This window comes from Numenius arquata, chromosome 5 (genome assembly GCF_964106895.1).
Source record: "Numenius arquata chromosome 5, bNumArq3.hap1.1, whole genome shotgun sequence".
Classification (NCBI taxonomy): Eukaryota; Metazoa; Chordata; class Aves; order Charadriiformes; family Scolopacidae; genus Numenius; species Numenius arquata.
The window spans coordinates 9684828-9711095 of NC_133580.1; the positions used below are offsets into that span (position 1 = coordinate 9684828).

Here is a 26268-nt window from a genome sequence, read left to right on the forward strand (position 1 = left end):
GTGCAAGTTGTAAGTACTCAAGGCCAAATTTTTTTTTTAAAGGGTAGGTATTTTAAAATGTATTGCAGTCAACAAGAATTGGGAACTACAGTTCTTTGAAGGGTATGAAGGTCTTCAGCACATCTCAGAAGTCACAGTGTGAATTTTTTTCTATTTTTCTCCCTAATGTTTTCCTTGATTTCTGGTTCAGAAAGCATGACAGGAACACTGGAGACCCCCATTTCATTACAAAAATTAAAAAGAGAAGATATAACAAAATACGTCCTCGGAGAGGAACACAAACACTGCAGGGAGCCTCTGGAAAAGGTACAAAACACAGAAAAAAAAAAAAAAACACGCTCTCCCTGGAATATTCATTCATTTGCTTCAGTTTCCCACAGGAGAGGGGAACCCAAATCACCATTTCGAAAACCAAATTTATCCCCCCTCGCAAGAATCAGTTTAGCTAGAAGTAGACCTTTGCCTTGTTACTGCTAGAGAGATCTCACAATAAAGTCCTCCCTTTGTCAGTGATGCAGGAATTAAATAGTAAAACTGCATTATCCATTAAGAGGTTTTGAAGTCTATTTGTTTACACAACAAGAATTACTTTTACATTTCTAATAAGGTAGCTATTAACTAACATACAGGGAAATCACACCAGCATATGAAGTTTTTCTATCAGCACAATCTTATTAAGAGCAGAGTTTAAGATTTTACCAAGAATAACAAATTAATCTGATAATGTGTTTTTAAATCATCAAATGCAGAAGTCAAGGGAGGCCTTTTAAAAAGTTCTTTGAATTAACATATTTTCCTCTGTTGATGTCAGAGTTTTAACTCAGGCTTCAGTAAGAGAAAACCTTTTTCAAATTCTTCTGGCATTATTCTATATATGAAAATCTAGGAGGTAAACTCCTAGTTTAAAAGTGTAGGGTCCTGCACCTGGGGAAGAAGAATGTTAGGCACCAATACAGGTTAGGTGTGGACCTGCTGGAGTCAAGTTCTGAAGAGAAAGATCTGGGGGTCCTGGTAGACAGCAAAATGACAATGAGCAAGCAGTGTGCTCTTATGGCCAGGAAGGCCAAGGGAATCCTGGGCTGCATAGGGAAGAGTGTGGCTAGTAGGTCGAGGGAAGTCATTCTCCCCCTCTACTGTGCACTGGTGAGGCCACAACTGGAATACTGCATCCAGTTCTGGGCTCCCCAATTCAAAAGGGATAGGGAACTACTGGAAAGAGTCCAGTGAAGGGCAATGAGGATGATTCAAGGATTAGAGCATCTCCCTTATGAAGAAAGGCTGAGAGAGCTGGGACTCTTTAGCCTGGAGAAGAGAAGGCTGAGGGGAGACCTTATCAATGCTTATAAGTATCTGAAGGGTGGGTTGAAGAAGGAGGGAGCCAGACTCTTTTCAGTGGTTGCCAGTGAGAGGACAAGGGGCAACGGGCACAAGCTGGAACATAGGAGGTTCCACTCAAATATGAGAAAACACTTCTTCACGGTGAGGGTGACAGAGCCCTGGAACAGGCTGCCCAGGGAGGTTGTGGAGTCCCCTTCTTTGGAGATCTTCAAGACCCGCCTGGATGCAATCCTGAGTAACATGCTCTAACATGCTCTGGGCAATCCTGCTTCAGCAGGGGGGCTTGGACTAGATGATCTTTATGGTCCCTTCCAACTCTAAAAATTCAGTGAAATTCAGTGAAGCTAAATTAAGTTAAAATTAGATTATGCATAGTTATTCTTCCCCTGTTACACAGGGAAAATAACTGCTCTAGTATTCAGAAGCTGCCAGAAAGTCTTTAACCCCTTCTAAGCTAACCCAGCAGAGCAGATGCTTGCTAAGGTGTAACAGGTCAGAGACCCCACCAAGCCCAAGGAGACCTCAAGTGCTTTATCATCATTCTGTGATCCCCCACAGAAAAGATTTCCTCGTGCAGTTTTCCAATACAGCACACCACCAGAGAATTCAACTTTGACATTTTTAATGCAGCTGCATTATGCACAAGCATTTTTTTTTGACCCTTTTTTTCTGGTTAGAAATGTGGCTTGATGGACTGTTGTCAGTATGGAGAGACATAAAAGTTAACAGCTCAAAGGAGCATGTTAGTGGTGCTTTTGGAATAGCACTTGAGAGTAGCAATATGTGACTGTGCCATCAAAGACCGTGGCAGAAAGCAGTCATAATTTACAGTCTCACTCGGGGACTTAATTAATCCTTCCTGATTTTGGGGTCCTTTACTATCTGTAGGAGGCTGCTATATTTTATTCTGCCAGCTAACAACAAAAGCTACACGGACTTGGATTCAAACTGTGAAAGTTGTAACCAAATGCAGACTAGATGACTAAATGCAGGAAGATAATTTATAACAGAAAATAACAGAAAATTATGTTTCTCTAATTCCAGAAAGCAGGAACCTGAATTTCCCACATCCTATTAAGAACCCTCTGCTCCCATGACTGTTCTGTTTGGATCAAACGAAACAGCTTGAACAAGGTAATAAACCTGGGGTGGCACAAACTTGGATTCCAGAAGACTGTTCTGCAGCCTCAGTCTCAGTGTGTGCTCTGAGGAAGGTATCTGGCTGTTGGTAGCCTTCACTGGTTCTTCATAGCCATAACGATGACGGGAGACCCCCAAGAATTCAGACTAATGGCTTTCTTGGCAGAGGCATCCTTCACACACTCGTGTTTGAGCACGATGAATTTGTTCAAGACAAAACCAATTTGTTCTAGCTACTTAAGAGTATTCCTGCTTTTGCCTTATACAGGGAGATGGAGATGTTGCTACCATTTTAGCAGCGTCCAACCATTACGCTCCAAGAACTAATGTGCAAGCACTCATTACACAGCACTGGGTCTTCCATCCCAACAAACCATTTTGCTCAAATAAGACCTTTAAAAATATATATGTATATTTTAATATATTTGCTGCTGCAAACTGAGCAGGAAAGGACTGAGATGGCCACTAAACAGATGGTCAGGCAATCCCATGTCTTTTCTTGCAGAAGGAAGTTAATTTGTGCGTTCAGTCAGGCAAGTACTGGAGAATGGTACCCAACTCACAGCAGAAGAATTATCAAGCAATCTTGATCTGTGGTGTAGTTCTTAGCCACTCAAATCACTGTAAGTCCATTAGAAGTTAATCATAAATAGCATCAGTAAAGTAGTTGTTTCTGAATTTTAAAAGAATAGCCCTGCCAGGAATTGCAGTATTTCTGCTCTTCTGTACAAAGTGATCCCTATGTCTATAAGTAATCTTATTAACATTCTGAGAGATTAATATTTTATCATTATCACTGTAAGTTCAAACGAGCACTTTACAACAGCCTATGGCCCTCTGTTTAGCACTACTAAAGTATTTCTGTTCCTTCATAGAGCTGAAGGACTCAAGAGCTCCAGTCAAATACAGAAAAGAGATGATGCCAGTCCACAAGAACTTACAGTTTAAACAAGTCAACAATTCCAACCTTGAAGATAATTTTATCACCACATATACTTGACAAAAGAGAGCTGCTTAATGATATAGTCAAGTTCTGGTTTACAATTTCATTTAGCTTTCCAATTGCAGAGGCAGTTTGATGGGCAAATCTCAGCTGGAGACTACCATAGCTTTGTTTCTTTACATCTTATCTAATTGAGAAGGTTTTCAAGGATCATCATTGTTGAGAAATGTATTGATTTGCTTCTGAGAATCTTAAAGATGCTTGCGGAATTGCAACTGGGAGTTCCCCTCAAAGGATTTGTCTTTGAAATAATAGTAGTGATATATTATTTTTCTCTTGTGGGCTACAAAACTTCAATTAAAATTCAAATTTTGTTTCGAAATACAATAATGTGGTATCCAAACGGATTAGCATTAAAGGGCCTTTTCAAGTGGATGAACAGCATGCCTGAATTCAGCCTGCACTAAACTATTTGCTGATTGTTTAGTCAAACTACAGCAAAGGTGTCATTTTAGGGGAATTTCTGCTGCTACACCTACCATATTGGCAGGCTTTACTTTTATTTTAATGAAGAGCCAGGTCCCTACAAAATCCACTGCAGTGTAATTTTCATCATCATACTACCTAGAAAAGGTAAAGATTCTTCCTGGGGATTTACTGTGATACGTTTATACTTCTCTCTCCACTTATCCATCGCAATGCCTGAGGTAGAAGCAGGGGAGGGAGCTGTCAGAGTCTACCTTCACTGATAACTTGGTTTCCTCCCGCTTGTGTTCTCACCTCAGCAATTTGTGGCACACATCAAATTACACCATCAGGTAAATTTCAGCTTCAAAATGCTTCGAATTTACAGACTACAAACATCCATTAACTACTCATTACTTAAATGATAATTGCTGTCCATTTGTATGCACAATAGTCACAGTCTAGAAGCAGGATACGTGTGCGGGGACCTGCTCTGCAGCCATCTCGAAGCAGGGTCAATGGGAGGTTCCCTGCAGCAAGTGCCAACACAACTGGGCACCATAATAAGAACTGTGTTGTTATAGGCTAAATAAGCAGCTCTGCTGCTTGATCCTGTGGGTTACGAGGTAATTAGCTTCTAAATAACTGAAATCAATGGATGTTTTTGCAGTATCACACCAAATAAGCAGAAGCTTGGCACACAGAAAGGAGAAACAGTCCCACTGCTACACAGTCATGTTTGTTAATTCCTAGTTTAATTCCACCAACTTCAATAGCTTTACAGCAGGAGGAAAAAAAACCACAGCCTAGGGTTACTAGTAAACCTTATCAAATTACCCTATAATTTGAAAGCTAAAATGAAGTACTGCTCTTCCTTCTTTGACACTTTCACTTCAAAGCTCTCCTCGCTTCCAGGACTGCATACACTGCCACCTTTGAACAGTTTATGGAATCCCAAGCTCCTGGAATTTCCTTGGATATTGTGTCACTTGGTGATTTCTTGTCCTCGTAGACCCCAAACCCTCCCCTCTTCTCCATCAAGCCAAATCTATAATCAAGTAAACACTTTAAAGAGTTTTATTCTAAAGCCTTAGTCTTTTACACATACCCTTGCAGAAAGCCTTCTCAGTTCCCTTTGTGCAGTATCTATCCCATCCTCTCATCTCTTGATACACCATGAAGTTGCATTTCTACTTGCAGCCATCCTTAAACGACCTTAGAAACATTGAATCCCATTGCCCCAAAGCAGTAAGTACATTCCACTGTTTCTTGAAATTTTTCAGGTTCAAATATTTAAGTTCCACAAAATAAACCTTGTTTCATGATAGTTCTGCTCCCTCCAGTGCAGGCTGCAGAAACCATGCATGTTACCGAGGATTGAACCTGAGCTCAAAGCGGAACTTAAGCTGAATAGTACTCCACATCAGAGAGGATCAGCATCTTTCAAAACAATTGTGTATCACTAAAGCAACATGGTAACTATTAAAATATTCTTCACAGACTACATCTGTTCCTGAGTTACCCCTTCCAGGCTAGTATTTTTAACATGTGCTCCACAAAAACAAATGTTAATTTAAAAAGATCTACCAAAATGGCACTGCAATTTGTACATACACACCAGTGCAAAAACTAATCAAGCTGAAGTGGAACCATTCTTTTCAACAACAGCATACACTCAAATAACAGACATCCCATCTATCAGAAATGAAAAACAGAGTGAAGCAACAATGCAAATTATATCCGCTGAAAATGCAACAAACAGCTCTGTTGAGGGCTTGGTAAATTAAAGCATGCACCAGAAGGGTGTAACTGGCAACTCTGCTTAAACCCCTCAAGGAGGGCGTGAAATGCACCAAGTTTGCAGAGAATCAAGACAGGGAACATTACATTCTTTCATTAGAAAGAGTTTATCGCAGTTCCTGACAAAGACATGCAAGCACTGATGGGGAAAGCAGCTCTAAACAAAGGAGACCAAATTCTGACTGTTGGGGGAAGAACAATTATCTGAGGGAGACCATTTCTTCCCCGTCCCAGTCTTAATGGAAGAAAGCCAATATGCTTATGAATTCACGGATGGGGTGAGGAAAGAGAGTCTCACTGCTCACAGTCAAGTGCACTAATGGCCAACAGTAATTATAAGATGGGCTCAGACCCTGTTCAGGCAAAAAGAGACAGCCCGAAGGAGGGATGGAGCAGTTCTCCGTTCAATGAGACACATGGGATGAGGAGCAGAGGGCAAGTCTGTCATTTGAAAATGAAGCCATGATTATTATCACCTCTGAATTTACCTTACATCTTTGAAGTCAGGAGACCAAGGGCAGTATGTCTCCAGGGCAGCACGGCCTCAGGTGCACTGTCAGGTTTGTTGGGAAGGAAGCCAGTGGTGCCCCCGCTCAGCCCCTGTTCACCTGCTACAGGGTGGCTTCTTCCCCGCAGCAGCGCTGCGGGCTCCTGGCTCTGCGCTTTCTGTCCTCCCCAGTGGGTGATTTCTTATCTTGCTATCTGCTAGCATTTGCAGAAGAAACTCAACTCACTCAGAAAAAGTCTCATTTTGAATAAACTGTTAACAAACCACATACAGAAAAACATAATTGGAAAGAACAAAAAGCAAAAAACTATATATATTCCAAATAAAAATTAGGCTCTGAACACATCTCTCTCTAGGCAATTATATGGGTAAATTAGGTACTGAACAAATGAAATAGTTACTGTAAGTCTGTTCTTGAAATGTAATTTTTCCAGAAACAGTAAATTACTTTGAATATTTATCATAATCTGTTATCTGCAGAAAAATGTGAAAACTAAGTAAATTTATGGAAATGCATTTACCTAATAATATTTACCAAATGACATTGTTCCCTCTGCTGCTTGTAGCAAACTCAGTCACAGAGACTAAGGACAGGCTTGCCTTATTAATACAGGTCTCTGCCTGTGTACTTTAAATACCTTAGAGCACAGAACCATCTGTGTGGATTCTACTAATGAGCTACTTCTTAGATTGAGGAAGGCCAGCCAGCCAACACCGATTACTCAGATCGACTGCCTAATTTTTAAGCAATTAATGAGCTCCTCTCGCACTCTAGATAGAAGCTTCCTCTGGTTAGTTCTCTTGGCATATTGTGGTGTATCCTATTGTAAAGAAAGTTTCTCAAAGAGGAAAATAAAAAAGAAGAACACGACACAGCCCGGACAAATTCCTTCAAGCAGAGCCCAAACCCCATGTGTGGGACATAAGCTTGAGAAATCTCTGCTGGGACAACCCTGAGCAAGGCTTGCACCACTGCTTCCCAAAACAGCCGAGATGGGGAACAGTATCCTGCCAAGGAGGGTAGCCCACCCCTCTCCCTCCCTCTAGGGTGTTTGGAGTGTTAAGATACCTCTGATAACACCTCGAAAGATGGACTAGAAGAGCCAGTACCATGCTTACACAAGACCTTTGATGGTTTTATTCCCTCTCACTTCCCAGTCATTTGGAAAAATCTGACACTGCCTGTCACCAAATGCTGCACAGCTCCACAGCTGAGGATTGCCAGCCATGCATGCTGCGTGCTGAAGAATTACTGAACACTTCGCAAGATGACTGGCTGCTCCCATCTCGTTCCTTATCTGACTGATGTGATTTTAAAGGGTAAGCCTTAAGGGACTATTAGATTATGCAAAAAAAGAATTCCCTCTTCTGCCACTAAAAAATATTTCTTAATAACCTAAACAAAGTTTAAGGAGATCAAAATTACCTTTTACAGCTCCCTGTTGGAAAGCACTGCAGTAAAGCATAGAATGAGTATTAAATTATCTCAGTAATTACACTGATAATGCACAACTTTCATGTGCACAATAAAACCATTAAAGGAGTTCTGATTTTTACAAGTATATTACACATCATGATTCCAAAAGGGCAACCCTATGCACAGGAATGGATGTGCTTCTCTCGCACAAACCTGAAAAACATGCCAACTCCAATCATAGCAGTGAAACTATTATAGAGGAGAGCTTTTACCCAGCAGCCCTCAGCAAGCAAAACACTTGCATCCCTTGAGGATGCTCATATTTACACACCAATAAGAGACTGAATGTAACATTTCGACTTGGTTTGACATTACCAAGCCATTTTACAACCACGCTGTGGAATTTGTATTTTTTAAGTTCTCATGACCAAGGTACCCAGGATTTCACTGCTGGTGGGGGGTGGAAATTGTTCCAAAAGATAACAACTAATTACTATAGCACATCAAGGATATTCCTCACTACAAGATGAAGCAAGTTGGCGACACAAGAGACTTCATGCAAGAGCATACTGGAACACCAACTGTTCGCATGGGATCTGTGTCCTTCAGAGAAAGCCATCAACTACAGCTTTTTATGAAGGATGGCAAATGGAACAGTCTATTTGTAGACATTTCTAAAACAGGATTTAATAAAGATTCTTTCTTCATTGGCTGAGCTTTACACTTTCCTCATGTAAGGTCCACAACAGTTGCAGCCAGGCATCCCAGGTGTATTTAGGTTTCATGTCTCATCGTGCACTAAGTCAGAGGCATGTTTTGCAGTTGGAACAAACCCATTTGCAATAAACACTGAATAGTAAAGAGCAAATTTAATCATCCAGTCCAGATGAAAGAATCATAATGCTGTAAATAATATGATGTAAAGTCACAGTGAATAGGAATTATGTTGACCTACATCAGAAGTCAGCCAAAAAGCTTCAGCTTTCAATCTGCTCCAATAAAGCTGAGACTCCATTTCTAAGTGCAGTTTCCACTGCAGACCCCTGAATTGCCTGAAAATACAGATGTCGTTTGGAATGGAAATGTTACATCCAAAATGTCATTGGTGATACACACCCTAATTTCTTTCCTTAATTTTAATTGTTTAAAACCACACCATTATTCACACATTCCTGGCTTCAGACAGTGGGACAAGATTTCAAGGTTACATCAAAAAATAAGTAACAGATTGAAGGACTCAAATCTATAATAATTATTTCCTTGGCTTGAGTTTCAAATCTGCTTTTCTCAACCACAAGTACCAGAACAAACACGTTTCACAAATACTTTAAAATTGGTTTATTTTCTCAACAAAACATATTCTGCAATAGGAGCCTGCAACTAGAGAGGAATAAACAAGTGCAGAAAGTGGTCCCCCTTCAGCCAGAGAGCAGTGCTGATGGCCACAGATCCACCTCCGCCCTGGGAGCCAAGCAAGCCCGCAGGATGGCCTGGCTCCACTAAAGCGCTCTCACTTTCTCAGTTTTCAGATCTCCTCTGCAGGCAAACCGAGAGATTTCACATGGCCAACTGCTTTCCAGCAGGGAATACCAGAAACAATAGGGTCCTGACCACTATCTATTCAAAGTCTTCCAGCTTCTTCATCCAACATCCATATCAAGGACCTCAGAAGTCCTAGCGTTGAGCTGCAACTCTTGAACACCCCAGAGATCCCGAGCCAGGGAATAACCCTGCCTTTGATCCACGTCCCAGCAGTTTTCCATTGCTTATTAAATGTATCCATCTCAGGGAATTTACTGTTCGAAATGAAACTGTGTCACTGAAAAAGAAATTCTGACAAGCCCTGTTCTGCAGAATGTGATTATATTTCTGCTAATTTATCATTACCTCAAAGACACTGGAATGATTATATCTCACATTACTCTTCCCCTTTCAGGCCCACCCACATATATGTTTTGCTGAACATGTAACACAGCAAAAGCATGCATGAAGTGACTCTGCTGTTGATCCAAATAACCTTAGGATCACAGAGTGCATCAGCAAAACAAAAACATAATACTTAAATCCAAGAATAAACAATTCCTGTTGTCTTGTGAAAAATCTGATCCGCTATATGAACATAATTCTTCATAAATATTAAGTCACTTCTATCTTCAACATACCAGGCACCAGCCCTTAACTTGCAAATAATAAAAAATAAAATTAAAAAAAAAAAACAAATCTATGAAACAACTTTGCACTCGAATTTTTATATGTATTTGTACAGTTGGATGAAAGGACCAGCATTTCTTTAAACAAACATGAACATCTGGTTAGACTACACACTGAGGTGTCCTTGGATAAAGCTGTTTTAAGCTATTCACACATCTGATGACAAAATTCCAGTTCCTGGTATTGCTGAAAATCTAAAGGCAGCTACTAGGTAAGCACAGATGGAGCCCAGAGTGGCTCAGAAGCAGCTGACTGCCTGTAGAGTCGCTGAAGTTGATGATGCAAATGTTCTTTAGGTCAGGGGAGTAAGTATATACACTGGTTTCTATAAACTTGGTTATCCAAGAGGCTTGACTGGCATCTCCAAAGCTCATGGTCCCTCAGGTATTCCATATACCATTTCACAGTCTTAAGTGTTTTTTCCTCCTGGGTCCTTAACTATACAGTGAGAGGACAGTTTATAGCCAATACACACAAGACTTGTAACGTCCAAAGACAAAAGCTCTTAGCCTAAAACTAGAGCACAAAACCTGGTATAGCACAATCTCCCTCCTCTTCCCCCTCTATTTCTAGCAGACACATCTTACTATCTTCTACTGAAAAATAACAGAGATTACAAACACTTTTACTTTTCCCTAGCACATGTATCCAAGGGCTTTAAAGCACGTTCTACACACATGCTTATTTAGCCTCAAAATTTCTCTAGGAGATAGTACTGGTTTCCTCATCCTTGCCTAAGGCACTAGCAACATAACAGAACAGAGGGAAACATTTTGTGTTATTCCTCCACATCACCTTCAGTATGTTGAGCAACCTGAACATCGATTCATCTTTGGATGATTTTCTACCACCTGTAAAATGGGAATAACTACGATGTAAACATTAGAGACAAAAAGCACTTGTATTAAATATAATGGAACCAGATGTTTACTAAAAACACCAAATAGTCTCATGAGACTTAAAAGAAAACCCTGCCAAGGTAACAAAGCACAATTACAATACTGAAAGTCCAAAAAATAATGCCGCCATCATGTTTCAAGGCCTCTACTACACAGCCCTAACAAATGTTTAAACTACACTTATGGTTACTGGATGCCTAAAGAGCAGTATGTATGAGACACAAGCAAAAGTGACATAAAAAATATTGTACTTTAAACATTAGAAAGGAATTTGGGAACTTCAGGCTTTCCCTTTGGCCCTGTTTCAGGCTTGTTCACTGAAAAGGAAGCTGAACACCTCAGGGGCTGGCCCTGATGGGTACCACTTTCCCTGATGCCTCCTGCCCAGAGGGATTGGTAGGTCAGGTCAGCAGTCAGGGTCTGATGCAGCTTCCCATCCCCCCCACTTCATTAGAGCAACAGGAATGAGACAGCCAGATACGAAAGGCTCATGCCAGGTATTGCTATTGCCTACGGTTTCTTTATAAAAACCTGTAAGCAAGACTTACAGCTGCCTGGACCAAATGATCTCCTACTTACTCAATTACTATTTGATTTTCCATCTGGGACAACGGATGCAGAAATCTCAGTAGATACCATTTTTAAAGGAATACTGATCCCTCAAAGATGCAAATCAATTACATATGTCTTAAATTGAAGTGTCAAAATACCTTCCTCAAAAAAAAAACAACCCCAAAAACTGACTGGGAGTGAGATTCCATAGGTCATATGTAGCACAACAACAGAACTACAGTTTTATGAATCTCAAAGGTGGAGGAGGTTTAAAACAAGTCAAGCTACCAGAAATACCCTCAGGCTGCCTTCCTGCCTGAAACTAGGAACCACGCAGGGAGGGCAAGCAAGAAGGAACTGATGGTAGAGGTTGGCAGGCACAGGCAGCCTGGTTACCATGTCTCAGAAAAGCAAAGTGCTCAGGTCAGAAGCTTAACTTTTATCTAAGTCTCTGTCTTCAGTGGCAGAGCACTGTATGTTTTCATATCAGTTTGTATTATAAGTACTAATCATGCTTCTTGTAAGAGAGAATCGATTGGATTTGAAAGGGTTAGAGATTAATAAAGTGATAAAACGTACACTCTAGAGGTGACACTGCAGCTCAGATCAATTTTGCTTTCAAGTCATAGACAGGCAATCATTTCTACTTGAGCAAGTACAACAGTTCCACAACAATCTCATGCAGGTTTATATACTAACATTTGCACATACATGAACTGCGCTAAAAAGAATTCCTTCCTTCTTCACAGGTCAACAACTTGAAATACTTAACTCTGCACCTCCTGAAAAGGGAAACCTCTGATGTTTCCTTTATTATTTGTAAAACCAACTTCTCCAAACTTAGATGCCAAAAAATAACCCAAAATGCATCTTAATTCTCCTTTCTGTGGCTATTTCCCATACGGATCCCAACATCTCCTACTTAGAATTTTACTGCTTGCCACTTTCACAGCTACATTCATGGCAAAACCAAGTAAAGAATTAAACAAGAAGCTTCTGATAGAATGCATCACAACAACTAGCAATTTAAAACTGAAATGCAGTTCAAACAAGCAGCAAGGTTCTCAAAATAAAGTAGAAAAAGTTTTTTAAATTCAGTGGACAGAGATATGAGAATGCATATTAATATGCATACCTAGATCAATCTAAGGAGCCTTATTTATGTTCTTTCAAAAATTATACAGTAGTCTGTAAAACCTGCCTTAAACATGTATTCAGGTTACGAAAACCGAAGCACACTTCAGAACTGTTTGTGGTCAGAAGTTGACCCAAAGCTAAAGCATTACATCACAGATTCCCTATAGCTCCTATAGGTCCATATTGCCCCAAGTTACCTCCCAGCTTCTGCGTCACCAACAGACGTCCCAAACTGAGACATTCATCTCTAGGACAAGTGAACAAGCTGAGCTTGAAGACTCTGTTGTTCTGGGTAAGTCTGCAGCTCTATTATTTATATAAATTTGAACATTAGGTAAGACAGACCTTCCAAAAATATTTTCATGAGCAAGATGAAAAACAAAAGATGCCAGAACAACTTTCCCTGTGTCTTGGGACAGTCAGTTTCAGAGTAAGGACACGAACCTGAGACATGGACCCTCAAAGTGAGCATACTAGAAATACGGAAATGAGGATGCCTTTTAAAATTTCTATTTAAGGAAAGCAAAGCACCTTGATACATTAGTTTTTTCATTTTAAAAGGCCCCATTTGGGGGAGGAAAGTATGATCCAGTTAAAGGCACAGGGCTGAAAGATTTCTCAATCATGACAGTATGCTTACTAGAGGTTCAGACATTATTAATAAACTCTTACATGCTGCAGCTCCATGTAGAACAGATATCCAAACAGCTGAGAGGATGCCCATTGCGAAAGTGGACGATTATAGATTTTTAACTGAGGAAATGACATTTCTTTCATTCTTGGCTTACTTCCCCCTATCCCTAAAGATCCTACCTTTGTGATTTAATGCAGTTGGAACAATTTAATTGTGTTCATTTATTTTATTCAGATACATCTGTGGTTTCCCTTTTGGGAAAGGAGTCTAGCTTTAATATTTAAGTATCAGCTCAATATTTTAATTGTTTTAATTATACATGAACTCATTTTAAACAAGTGTTATAGCTAAAAAATTTGAGTGTTTAAATAAGTTCAATATTTAAACCCTGTCACGTTGAGGTCACAAAGAAAACCCCAAACCTCTAGCAGATTACTTCCTTTCTTGTTTTTCTCTGTGCATCTCCCTTCCTCCCCACAAGCAAACAGAATGTCTAAATGCTGCCAGCTGTCTCCCAGATAGGTCTGTCTAGCTGCAATGCCCCTCTCTGTCTAGAGGAGAGGAAACCAAGGCTGAGACTCCCGTAACGAGGTGCACGGACTACCTGTGCTTCACAGCTTACTTGCTGGTAGCCCCCCGAGACCTGACTGAGCACAGGAGCCTGGCTCCTCGCTTCCTGCTGATCCAAACTGAACAGATGGAGAGCAGCCGTGAACCCGTGAGCAGACACAACCGTATGCAAGAGGGACCATACATTCCTGCACTGATGACAGCTTAGAACAATGGTGATCTTGACTTTTTTTGTTTGCTGGAGCTGTGAATAATTTAACATCTTCTGGGAAAAGTAAGAGATCAGTGTGCGCTGATTAGCGTTGCCAAGCTCCCATTTCCTCTATGTCTGCATATTATTTGCAGGAAGCAAAAGCTGAAAACCTCTTTTGCATCACTCATATCTCAGAAACTGGGACGGCTCATAGCAATGCATCTTATATCAGGGCCAGAATTTAGCTCTTCAGGCAGATGCAATTGTAACCAAAAAGCAAATGGCAACTGTGAGTGTTCATCCTGCAATTCCTCTAGGGCGCAGCCCAACAGGAGCAACGGACTTTTAAGAGTTAAGCTCCTCTAGGATATCCCACTCCAGGCACAAATCCATGAGTCACCTCTGAAGTTTACAAACACCTCCACTTCCATGTATGTCACAGTGCAATCAGGCAGCAGTACAGGAAGATTCAGCTGCATAGAAGTGAGCAGAGGCAAATCCCACACTAGAGCACTGACAACTAGTAGGAAAGTGAAGGTCTCCTGAAACATCTATAGCAGACCACAACCACAGTAAGTTTTTGCGTGACATTTAAAAGGCATGAAGTATCAAGCCAATAGGTTTTAAATGAATGTGCTAAAGCATTATGTCCCAACCACTGCCACATCAATGAGAGAACTTAAGGCAATTTGGCTATGCCCGTACACAGCAAGGCATGTTGCTAAGTCCTGTCTCTCCCAAGCCATTGGTGACACAGTTGGATGCAGGTGACAGAGTGGGTGAGGGATCAGAGATGCACTTGCTCCTCTGGCATATGACTGACTTTTGGGTGATCCCAAGATAAAGAGGAGAAGGAAGGCCAGAATCCCAGAGCACATCCATCTAACACACTACAAAGGAGAAGACGTAAGACCAGCAATGTAGCTTGGAGGACATCCCAGTGCCAGGCCTGAGCCAATTAAGCCCCGTTAACCTACAGAAAGATTACTACCAGCTCTGCCTCCAGCAGCCTCACAGAAACCTTAGGAATGTCTGCCCATGCTCCTCCACACAAGGTTGGAATGCCCTCTGGAGCTCTAGCATGCTGAGACAGGATATTTCAGCTCAGCAAATAAATACAGCAACAATAAATGGCATCAATTATTCACTAATGGAATTATGTCTAGTAAGTCAAACAGAATCTACAATCTGAAAAATCTTTTGCTTAAAAAATGCAATGATTTTTAAATTGGTTTTATATTCCCTGCTATGATTATTGAAAGCACCATACACAAAGGGCTTGGGAGAAGAAGTCACTTAACCAGATTAAAAGGAAATCACCTACCAGCTGGGAACTTCGCAGCTCCCACATCTTCAATTCATTTGTATAACCTCCACCTGTAAAATACCCTAGATCTAGGGTATTGCTAAGGCTGCAGTACCAGCATTAGCTGTTTGCTCAGTTTTACTTCTTAAAGCAGGCAAAAAGGATGACCTGCAGCTTTCAAAAAAGCTTCTTAATATTAGGAAATGCTCGTGAAACTTAAGTCAACATTACATTCACACAGATGCTTGAGGCAAACTGCTCTGTTCCCACCACAAACAGCAAACATTACTCTGTAGACATGACAGATTTCTTCTGGAGCATCTGGAAGTTGCTGCCTGTAACGGAGAATCTGACTAGCATAATTAAATTAGCTCACCGATTTTAATTATTTTGGCACCACATCTCAAGTGAGAAGCAGCCAAACAAATTTGTCTTCCTAAAAGTTTCTGTCATTTTTGCAGCATTGCAAGGTACTCTAAAACCTATCTGTAGCCCTCACATGCATTCCTTCTTGTCTTCTCCAAACGGAAATATGGACACCTGAATCTATAACAAAGGACAAGTAAAGGACATGAGACAAATCTCTTTCAGTTCTGTTTTCTCACCCCTTTCATGAGGATTGTTTCTTCAGCAAACTTTAATTCTACGCTTGCAACTGGAGCACCATTTCATCACCTTCTGTTTGACATCTTGGATCCTCCACTCCTGGCCCCTCTTTAATGACTCTTGCTTGTTGTCCAGCCCCTCTGTACTGTCTGAATTTGCTGTCTGGAGTTCTCATCCTCAACTTTCTCTTCTTGGGTTTCCATTCCTTGGCTTCAAAAGAATATTTTTCAACTAGCCTCTGAAGATGCCTTTCTAGCCAAATCCCTGTTTTCTTTAAGGCAACTTCAGTTTCACTGATCCAGCCCCTCTGGACGTTCTGCCCTCCTTTTGACTGCCTCCATTTTAGTGATGCCTTTGCATTACCTGAAGACAACACCACACCTTCTCATTGCTCCACCCCAACTCCTCTTCAACTCAGACCTCTTTAGATTCTCCCTACCCCTTAAACAAGATATACTCTATTATGTGATATTACACACATGCTAGTCAATTCATAATTGCTCTTGTACTTAATACTAATCACAATTCTGGCTGTTCATGCAATAATCCTACGTATTGCTTGGAAAAATGCCAGTCTACGTAAGTCAGCAAAGACACCAATACCCTGATTTTGCTGGTTTATTGCCCTAGTAGCCCAGATCTGTCTTTATCATCAGTGTCAGTACTTTCCGTGCACTGCTTCACACAGCTCTACATAACTGTCTGCACAATTTCCCTTTCCCTTTTAAGGATGCTCACCAGATTAGACGTCCCCATACCAACAGCCAGCAAGAGCAAAGACTACAACCTCCATCCAGAACACTGCTGCAGAGATCCTGTCCACAGGCTGTCATTTAGGCACCCCATCCACTCCCCCCGACAGCTCTCATCTGCAGCTAAAACAGTCTTCCTGCTTTCAGACATCCTGCTGTTTACACTGCAGTGCAGCTGCCCACAAATAACCATTAAATTACTTTCCCCTGCCCACTCTCCTTTATCAAGACACCAGTAAAAAAAAAAAAAAAAAAAAAAAGGCCCTGAACTACAGCACCAGCACGCTACAGCTACCGTCACCCTGTCAAGCAACATGGTCTCATTGTTTCTTCATGCATTTGCCTGGCTACATCCATCCACTATCTCTGATCTTCTAATTAAGCAATAAAAATAGTTAAAATTCAGAAGCCTCTGGAGCACCTGTCCCTTCACAACATATAACATTTAGTGAAGCCTCAAGGAATCAAATAACAGTCCTTCATATATAGGGACCCCTTTCAGAAAGGGAGTCAAATTATCAATTTTGCTCTGAAGTGCTGAAATCACAGAAACAGGAAATGTATTTCACACACAATGTAGTGGAACAAGAAAAAGGAAAAAAAAAAAACCAATAGTTTGCTCCGCACAGCAACCTAAAAATCGGCATGTAAGACAAAATGAATATTGAAGGTGAAAACCAACTACATGATCATATACTTGCAAAGAAACTATAATTTTACTCCATGTGCATTTTTCCCCTTCATCTTATACTTAACATATACCAAGTCAATCAAATCAAAAGGAAAAGAACAAGCTATTCACTAGTGGGTTATATTTAGCAATAGCCAGTCTATCATATTAAAGCATTTTCCCCACCAGTACCTGAACCTAAATTGATACTGTCAACAGGTGCCAATAACACAAGACATTCTGCAAAGTCAAAGCAAGCAGATTAAAAAAAAACAAACTAAAATATAATTAAAGGTAAGCTACCGGCTGAACAATGCTATAAACACAGGCATGTTACTTCTACAGATGTGTACTTCTGATAAAGGAAATGCAAAGGCCCTTCCTTGCAGCCAAGTGGTGCTGCCTGGCATCAGTGAATCAAGGCTCCTCATTTACACAGATTATGGATCTCATAGGGGTTCCCATGCAGGCCAGTAATAGCAGTTTTGAAAAATAAGAACACCATCACCCCCAGCAGAGTTTAGATCAAGCTCCACTGTAGCCAAACCCCAATATACATGACCACGCTCACAGGGCAAACAGGGCCATTTATACTTTCTAGCCCAGCAGGAAGAATTCAGCCTAGCATCTGGTGGTTCCCAGAGTAGCACTTCCTAGCCTGGGATGTGACATCTAATTCTTTATAATAGACAGACCAATAACTTTTCACCTCCATCCTCAAGAAATGCAGGAATTAAACTTAAAACTGGCCACACACCAACTAAAGTCAGTAATTTGTTTGTACCTGCATTGCTAAGAGTGTTGGCTAAAGGCACTGAGGACAGTAAGATCAATGGAAGCCCTCACACTTGCACATATTAGTTGTGTTCTCTAAGTAGTGTAACATGCAAGTTTAAAAGCACAACCACCTCAGTTACCTGCCCATATATACAAGGCTCTAGCAGACTAACAACACTATGCAACACTGCAGATAACCTACTTGTCTGCCCAAAGTCCTTCCAAACTCACAGCTTACTTGAGAAAGGCAAACAGGCTCTCTAAGTCATTCCCTTTTCAGGTGGGAGAGCTGCATGGACTAAAAGTCACTTCAGGCTCTAATATAGATGAAACATCATTCAGATAAACCATCTATCCTGGAAGGAGATACTTTAATGCTTCTTTGAAGTGTTCTGTTACTCTTAGTGGGTTTCAAAAGCAGATGTAAACATAAACCAACTCCTGCTCCCTTCTACTGCCAGACTAATCAGAGATTATCTACCCAGGAAAGCTCTTCCCAGTTAACCCTATATATGATCACACACATGGCTGGCATAACTTTTTTGAAAGATGCCCTTCCAACATACAAAAAAAATCATCCAGACTTAAAAGTCACCACAAACCACATCCATGGTTCCTTAGCACCCTTAACATGAGTAAAAGATTGGATTTTAAAACAATGCCAAAGTCATTATTACCTTTGTGGGTTTTTAAGTCAGATCAACCTTTTATTAATTTTTTATTTTTAAATAAAAGAAAACATAAGAACAATTTCAAGTAGCTTAAAGTCACATCAACAGAACATTAGAGTGAGAAAATTCATCCTGTAACATCTGGTAAACAAACCATATTGGTTATGACTTTTTTTTTTTTTTTCAGAAGAGAACAAGAAGTGTATATGCAAAACAAAAAGCAGCCATCTAAAATGCTTGATTGCATGAGCACTAGGTCCAGATTCAAAAGTAAAAATATTTTTCTGTGACTTACCAGAATTTCTCTTTGACACGAGCTTCAAATTCATGCTGACTACAGTACAGATCACAAGAACCAAGAGAACAAGAGGCTTCATCTTTCACTTTCTGTGACAGCTGAAATGCAAACATAGTATGAAGTCTGAATCACAGCTCTTCACTACAACAAAGCAGCAGCTACAGTTAAACATTTCTCAAAGAACCATTACAGGGCAATGGCTTAATCTAGTGAGTTCTGGGTTTATTTTTATGCAGAGGTAGGAAAACATAATGGTTCAAAGTAACTGTCTATGAATAATTTATCTCTGACTATCACACAAAAGGGTTGGGGTTTTTTAAATGACACTTTGAAAATATTTTGCTTAAGAAAAAATAAAACAAAACACAAGACAACTGTTTATTTGAAATAGGATGGGTCTGGCAGATTTTTGTATGTTATTTAAGGGGGAAACCCTGATGGTCATGATTAGTTTTGTCTCATACAAACAGGCCACATACTTGAAAAAACTTCACATTGTTCAGGAATAAGAGTAGGTTATTCATGCAATTTCTCTTCGTAACCTTATTTTCCCACTGGTGACCTTGTAAAAGTTCCTATAATGAATTAATTCTATTGCAGAGCTTTCTCCAGTAAAATGAGGTAAGACAGGTGAACAAAATTCAGAAATCAATGAATGCAGGTCTCACAATTCTTATTAAGATAAAGTTAGTCTCTCCTGTGAACCTTACTACCTGTTTTATATTATGTACATAAAAAAAAAAGAAAAAAAATCCAGTTTAAAATTGTATTTTTAATTTTATGTAACTACTGCAACTAATTGTGTTTTCATTTACAAGTATGAGGTCATTCAAGGAAACATAGCAAGAGCAAACTGAGCGTCCTTATCTGTAATTAAAAACAGGTAGAATGAATCTAAACTCAGCAACGTCCATCTCTCTAGATATATATCTTTCTCTCTAAATGAAAGGGAGATAAATGCCTAATTATAAGGTAGAGTTCTCAAATACACGCTTAGCTTGAAGTCACAGGCCTTGAAGTGGCTTGATATATTTAGACTCCAGGAATTCATCTCTATATCAGATACAAACTTTAGACTAGGACCCTTAATCTCAGATAAAGGGGGTAGTCATCTAAATCAGTATGAAATTATTATTTGTGTCAAAAGATTTAGCAAACATTTTATAACAGTTTCCTTTAAAAAGAAATACACAAAATTGCCTGCATAAGTAGTCAAAACGAAGGCCAACAAAACAGAATCATTCCTTAAATGCTATACCACACCCACCCCCCCTCCCAGCCTGCTCAGAGGTGCTCTCAACTTTGGGACCAGCTCTGAATATTTGCTCGACGTGATAACCCAGCAATAGAGTGCAATGTCCTGCAGTTCACTGAAAATTACCCAGTTTGAGTTTATTACATCAAATATTCTTCCCTTGTAATTATGCTACCAGCCTATTGTTGTGTGAAGAAAATGTAAGGAACCATGTATAATCTTTTACACGAGGGCAATTATGCTGCTATTCAATTATTTCAAAATTGCCACTTAAAACTGAAGTTTTCCCCCTCTCACCTTCCCGTACTGTGAGCTATAAATAGGCAGTGAATTTTTCCCCCCTGAATTCTATGTTCCCTTGGGCACTTTATGCCTATTGATTCCCAACAGTAACGATGCTAAAGGAGTTTTCAAGGAATAATACGTGCTGAAGGCTGTCTGACAGTGGTTAATGGCAGAATTAGTATTCACTCTTCCTTAACCTCTCCTTGGAGTACCAAAATCCTGAAACAAGCAAGGCCATCTTGACAAGCGAGCTTAAAAAAAAGTAATTGAACTAAATCTTTTGACAGATAATTGTAATGATGATGTTATGCTAGAATGATTTTCAAGTGTAGCTTTGCAAATTACCTTCTCCACTTTCCTCCCTTCAGTTATTACAGCTGAGGTATGTAACTCCTAGGTCTTTTTTCATGTGGGTCCCTCCATCCCTACCCTAAATGAGCTATGCTGCATTAAATACACTTAAAAATTCAAAGCAAGTTCTGCCAGCCAACATTCATGCTAGAGACAGAAACGGGAATTCTCCCCTGTCATCATTGATAGGAGTTGTGCTCTGTGAGTCCCTGGCCTCACCAAGGCAGTCAGTCTCTGTACCTGCAAAAATCAGGAAAATACAGCAGGAAAATGGCAAGAAACTACTCCACCATCCAGTCATTCACAGCCTAGCCCAGAGCCTCAGTTTGTCACATCTGACACAACCCCACTGAAGCTGGCATGAAAATACATGTCAGACTTTGGGGTGCCATCTTCACCATCCTAGACATCCAACCAGAAGGTAGGATCAGTCACACCAGTGTGACCAGTGGGTCAGCTGGTTACTGTCCTGAGACAGCAGAAGGTATAGACAACAAGGCTGTTCAAACTGCCATGTCATAGATGATGTTTTTAAAACAATTTGACAAAGAGGGTAAGGTACACTGCAAGATGTATTTCCCTCAGAAGAATGTCAAGCAGTCAGAAGAGGGAAGCTTGTATGTGTCTGAGACAAAGTCTCTAAATTTGCTGAGGAGGAGATTTCTGGGGCTGAGCCTGCCAAGAATCCCATCATGGCTCCCAGTGGGACCAGTCTCACAACTCCCTCCTCTGGACCCTTCGCTCACATATCAGGCAGTGGGATGGACTAGAAACTCAAGAAAATCCTGTGCTAGACCTACCTGGACTTCTCGAAATAAATGAGAGGGAGAGTGTCTATGATCTGATGAATAACATGAATAAAACTGTGCTAGCTTGAAGAGATATGAGATGGGGTAAACCAGTTAACATTCAATACCATTTTTCTATAATCGAGGCATTTTCCTCCAAGCAGGACATTTTCCTCCTCCAGTTTGTCATTTGACAAACTTTCCCCTCGCAGGCACTGAGCAACATTTCCCTGAGGAGCTGCCCACTCTGATGCTGCCAACTCCAAGCAGCTGTGAGTAGGGGCTCACAGCTGTAAGAACATAGTACTCTACTGGATACATCTCACAAGACAGGGACCAACTTTAGGACCACTCCCAGAAGAGTGAAGAAAATGTCTTATTGGATGAGGATACAGAAATACCGATTACAGCTATCTCGCCCAAGATCACTGAGAGGAGGGAAGAGAGACACAGAATGAAGTTCTTGTTGAGAAGGCTGAAAGAATTGCTAAACAAGTTAATCCAGCCCTTGTTGTGACCTGCCAGGTTGCATTTGTATTGAGACAAGTAAAGGGAGGTTGCTACCATCAGAGGGAGAAATGTAGAAGCAAGGTGTAACAACTTTACTCTCAATCATTCCACTGCTAATGAGGCCACCCCTTTCCCTCCTTGTACCATTTTATGCTACAGACCACAGGCTTCAGGCAGCCTTCCCAGTCTGCTGTAAGCACCCAGCAACTACAAGGGGACCAGGCTGCAACGCAGCACAAATTCTAATCTTCTAACAGAAACCTTGACTCCTATGTACTGCCTAGTGCCTTTCACCTGTGTTTACAAACTTAGTTCTTTCTTTTGAGTCCTCAGAAAACAAGGCTTGGGAAATTGTGTCCCATTTTCTTTGTGTACTGCTTGCTGTCCTTCCAGCAGCCGCTTCAGCTCACACAGCTTCCCAGACTCAAAAGAATTCCAAGCGACAATGTTAGAAGAAAACACGAAGGAAACTGGAGCATTGATATTCTGCACAAAACCCAGCACTGAGATTCCCAAGTTCCTGCTTCAAATATAGTTTAGTTTTGCTCTAATTTCTACTGCAAGCTTTATTTATACAGTGTTCCTTTCTAAGGGAAAGCAAAAGAAAAGTGATGCATGTGTGCACTCAGGCACACGTTTGTGCACAGACTGAGATCTGCTGACACACTGTGAGGGTCTGTAGGTTCTGTTTTCTCCACGGAAGCTGTGATGCAGAAGGTGCTCATTAAAAACAGCAGCCCACCTCTTTAGTGGTTTCCAATTGTCAAGTTTTGTTGTTCAGAAACCTCAGGGAAATAAATTACAGTTTTCACCCCTGACACAAAGGATGAAATGGCAACAGTAATTCTTTCGTTGTCTTCACAATATGCTAGATGGTGACTTCTGTTCATTTCTTTTCAAACCATTTCCTCACTACACTTTTTAAGGATTTGAAATTTAATATGAACCCTCTCTCAGGTCTTCTCTTCTTTTGCCAACACACCAAAGTTTGAGCTGTTTATTACTGAAAGATTTCCAGTCTATACCATATGCTGAATGGAAGTAATCCACAATGGGCACTGGTCCCTTTTTGTTGAAGCCTCAAACACAAACAAGAAATTATTTAAGATCAGAGATTCATGCTAGTTCAAATAGCTATCTTCAGCTCTACTTGATATAGGTCATGCAGCATTCTTTGCTCTGTTCCTCGATAAGCATCAAAGAATATTTCATTTTGCGTAATTCACTGTGCATCTTCACATTCATAACCAGGCACTTAAGTTGTCTAAATACACAATGAACATTAATTCTACAAGGCAGTGTGCATCCAGCATACATCTTGCTGGATTTGAGCCTCTACTGGGCTCGGGTCCTTAACTAAATTCACATCTGGCTAATTCTCCTTGTTCAGCTGAAATTCTATGAGAAATTTAAAGCTGAGGTAAGCACAGAGGGAGCCTGGCAGTGCTTGTGTTGTACAAACTGAAAGTAACCTACAACGAGACAACATCTAAAATGTCTGGGATTATTACTGGCTCACCAGCGTAACAGCTGCATGATAGCAATACAATGAGAAAAGACCAAGGTATTGTCCTGAGGAAGCAAAGGGAACCTCAACTAAATACATAGAGCACCTGACAAGGTCACAACACTAATCTATAATGATTCCTCCAAAGGCTGCATGTCTGGGTGTGAAAGAAAAGGAGCAAACTGTAAAACTCGCAGATCTTTTGTGATGTGAAAGGGGTAAACTCAGAATCTTATCAACTATTTCAGAAGAAACAAATAGCACCACCCCCTTAGGTATTAACACTGAGGTTTTGCTGGAAAGATTGTGGCATTTCCATTAATAAGTTAAGTATCTTCCAAACAGCAGACACAGAAGGTATCAAGAGCGGTATCTTAAAGCTTCAAAAGGCATCTTACAGTATAACATCAAAACCAAAAATGGGCTTCAGTGGCAAGCACAAAAAAAAAAGTCCTGTGGATGGCCTCCACACAATAACTTCTCCCGTTAATATTTCCGCAAAGAGTAGAAGTGATTTTAGTCATGTTAAAGTAGCAATCAAAATCAACACTATGAACAAACTGCTTGTTTGCCCTGCAGAGAGAAAACCCTGAGAGCATTAACACAAGAATATTTTCCTGCAAGAACTTTCCGATCCAATAGCTGCCTAAAATAGTGCTCATGCATAGCAAAAAAAAAAAAAAAAAAAAAAAAAGGAAACAGAAAAAAACCCCAAAATATTCCAAATACAGATAAAGGTTCCAATATCTACAGAATCAAAATGCTAACCAGAGGGGTTAGTGATGAGTACACGATACAGGCACCCATTTAAATCTCTACTAAGAAAACTTGACAAAAACCTGAGCAGCCCATTTTAACAGATTCATGAACGAAAAGAACTAGAACTACTCAGCACTGATTAGCAGATCAAGCACTATCAGTTCACACCACACACTGACCTCGATTCCCCAAGCAACTCACTCACCCAGAATTCAAGTTCATTATATCTTCAAATTGGATTTTAAATCCCTGAAACGTACTCCTTCCTTACTGCAACAACTCCTGAACTTGGAAATGCAGAAAGCAACTGTCAGGAGGAACAAGAACAACAAAGAAGCATGAAAGTTAGCTATTATTTTTTAAGCCTCATGCCCAGATGCATCATCAATGATGTGCTGATTCAGCACTACCCTGGATTCTACAGAGAACTATTGTTCCAATCTTAACTTTGCAATATTCTAACTTCACATCCCAGGACATATCGATATGATTGTCCAGTATCACAGCTTTTAAATTTCAGTAGTCCAGGCCTTTTATAGATATTCAAAGTGTGGGAGGAGGATTACAGCTGTACTTCAAGCCCTCATGGTTTATGAGGTCAACATAATGGATCTATTAATTTACAGCCTTTCTTTCCCCCTACAGTAGGAGCTATTAATATTCTACATATATTTACTTCTGCAGATTGTGGTTTAATCAATACAGTACTTCAGGCAACACGAAGTACCGTAGGCAATGTAAAGACTGTCAGACCCAGCGAGTTTCAGTTTACAGCGTGGGTCTTAGCCTCTTACCGCTTTGTAGAATTACTTAGATTACAGAAAAGCCAGCTGGGGGAGAGAACAAAAGGTGAAGACAGTCTACACTTGGAAAGCTGAACATGTACACTAGTACTAGGTAAAGAGGAGTGATTTTAAGAACCAGCTTAAATCAGCCTAAGTCCTACAGCTGACACAGTTACAGCAAGACAGTTTGCAAAACAGAGTAAGCCGCAGCAGTAATCACAGCCACCCAAGGGGGAAGAGGAGCCCTAGCCACGGATGACCATGTACACTTCCCAACACCGAGAAGGCCACTGGGCACTGTCGCAGGAGGGCAGACTTCTGGGCTGAGATGAACTCTCTCAGACCCAGGCCAGCCAGCCCGCCCTGGGCTGCAAAGAAGCTCCACTCAGGAAAAAATGACTCTGAACCTTGTTTTTCAGCTCTCTGGGGAAAAGAAAGAAAGTTGCTGATGAGAACTCTTAGGCTTCAGAGCTGCTGATAAACCCCATAAATTCCAGAAAACCCATGGCTTCACCTGACTCCAGCTTTTCAGTCACTGACACCCAGAGCAAACACCACTGCTCAGGTCACGGCCTTTTCCTACTGAGTACTTTAGATGATCGTACCAGTGATCACTGGTCTCCTCTATAGAGCCTCAACCACAAAAGGAGAAGACATTTCAGATTAAAAGAGATGCAAAAAGTCCATTCTCACCCACACCAACTTCAAAACTAACTCACTGCTCTTACATCAATAAAGAAGTCTGTCCAATTCACAGCAGCCTACGCAAGAGCATTATTAAGCCAAAAGATTAGATGCTTTGCTTCTTTCATACTCATACCAACCTTGCTCCCCAAGCAACTTTTGTAGAAAAGCTATTAAAAATGGAGAGAGAGATAGTTCAAAGAAAGGTCTCAATCCTGAAAGATAGCATATCTCTCCTCTTCCCCCCCACACTGCTTCTCTCATTCCCCTTGTGCTCCTCAAGGCTCATTACGGAGGTGCTCAGCACAAAACAGAACTAGGTTTTAGACTGGGCTGCCATCTGCATGCTGAAACATTCCCTGCTTTTACAGAGAAACTGCTTTTACAGCGTCTTAAAACAGTCCTATTTCCGGGACCACATACAAGATGGACTGCAGTTGTTACAAGTGTCAGCTGT

At 40.6% G+C, this 26268-nt stretch overlaps 1 protein-coding gene across 1 annotated transcript in view; it reads right to left on the bottom strand.

Annotated features, from left to right (window-relative positions):
- IL1RAPL2 (interleukin 1 receptor accessory protein like 2) overlaps positions 1-18966 on the bottom strand; it is a 376805-nt gene extending 357839 nt beyond the window's left edge. Inside the window, exon 1 of the mRNA XM_074147867.1 lies at positions 18885-18966. Within this exon, the coding sequence (XP_074003968.1) occupies positions 18885-18966 (82 nt within the window). The remainder of the gene's footprint in view (positions 1-18884) is intronic.
- Between the last annotated feature and the right edge of the window lie 7302 nt (positions 18967-26268).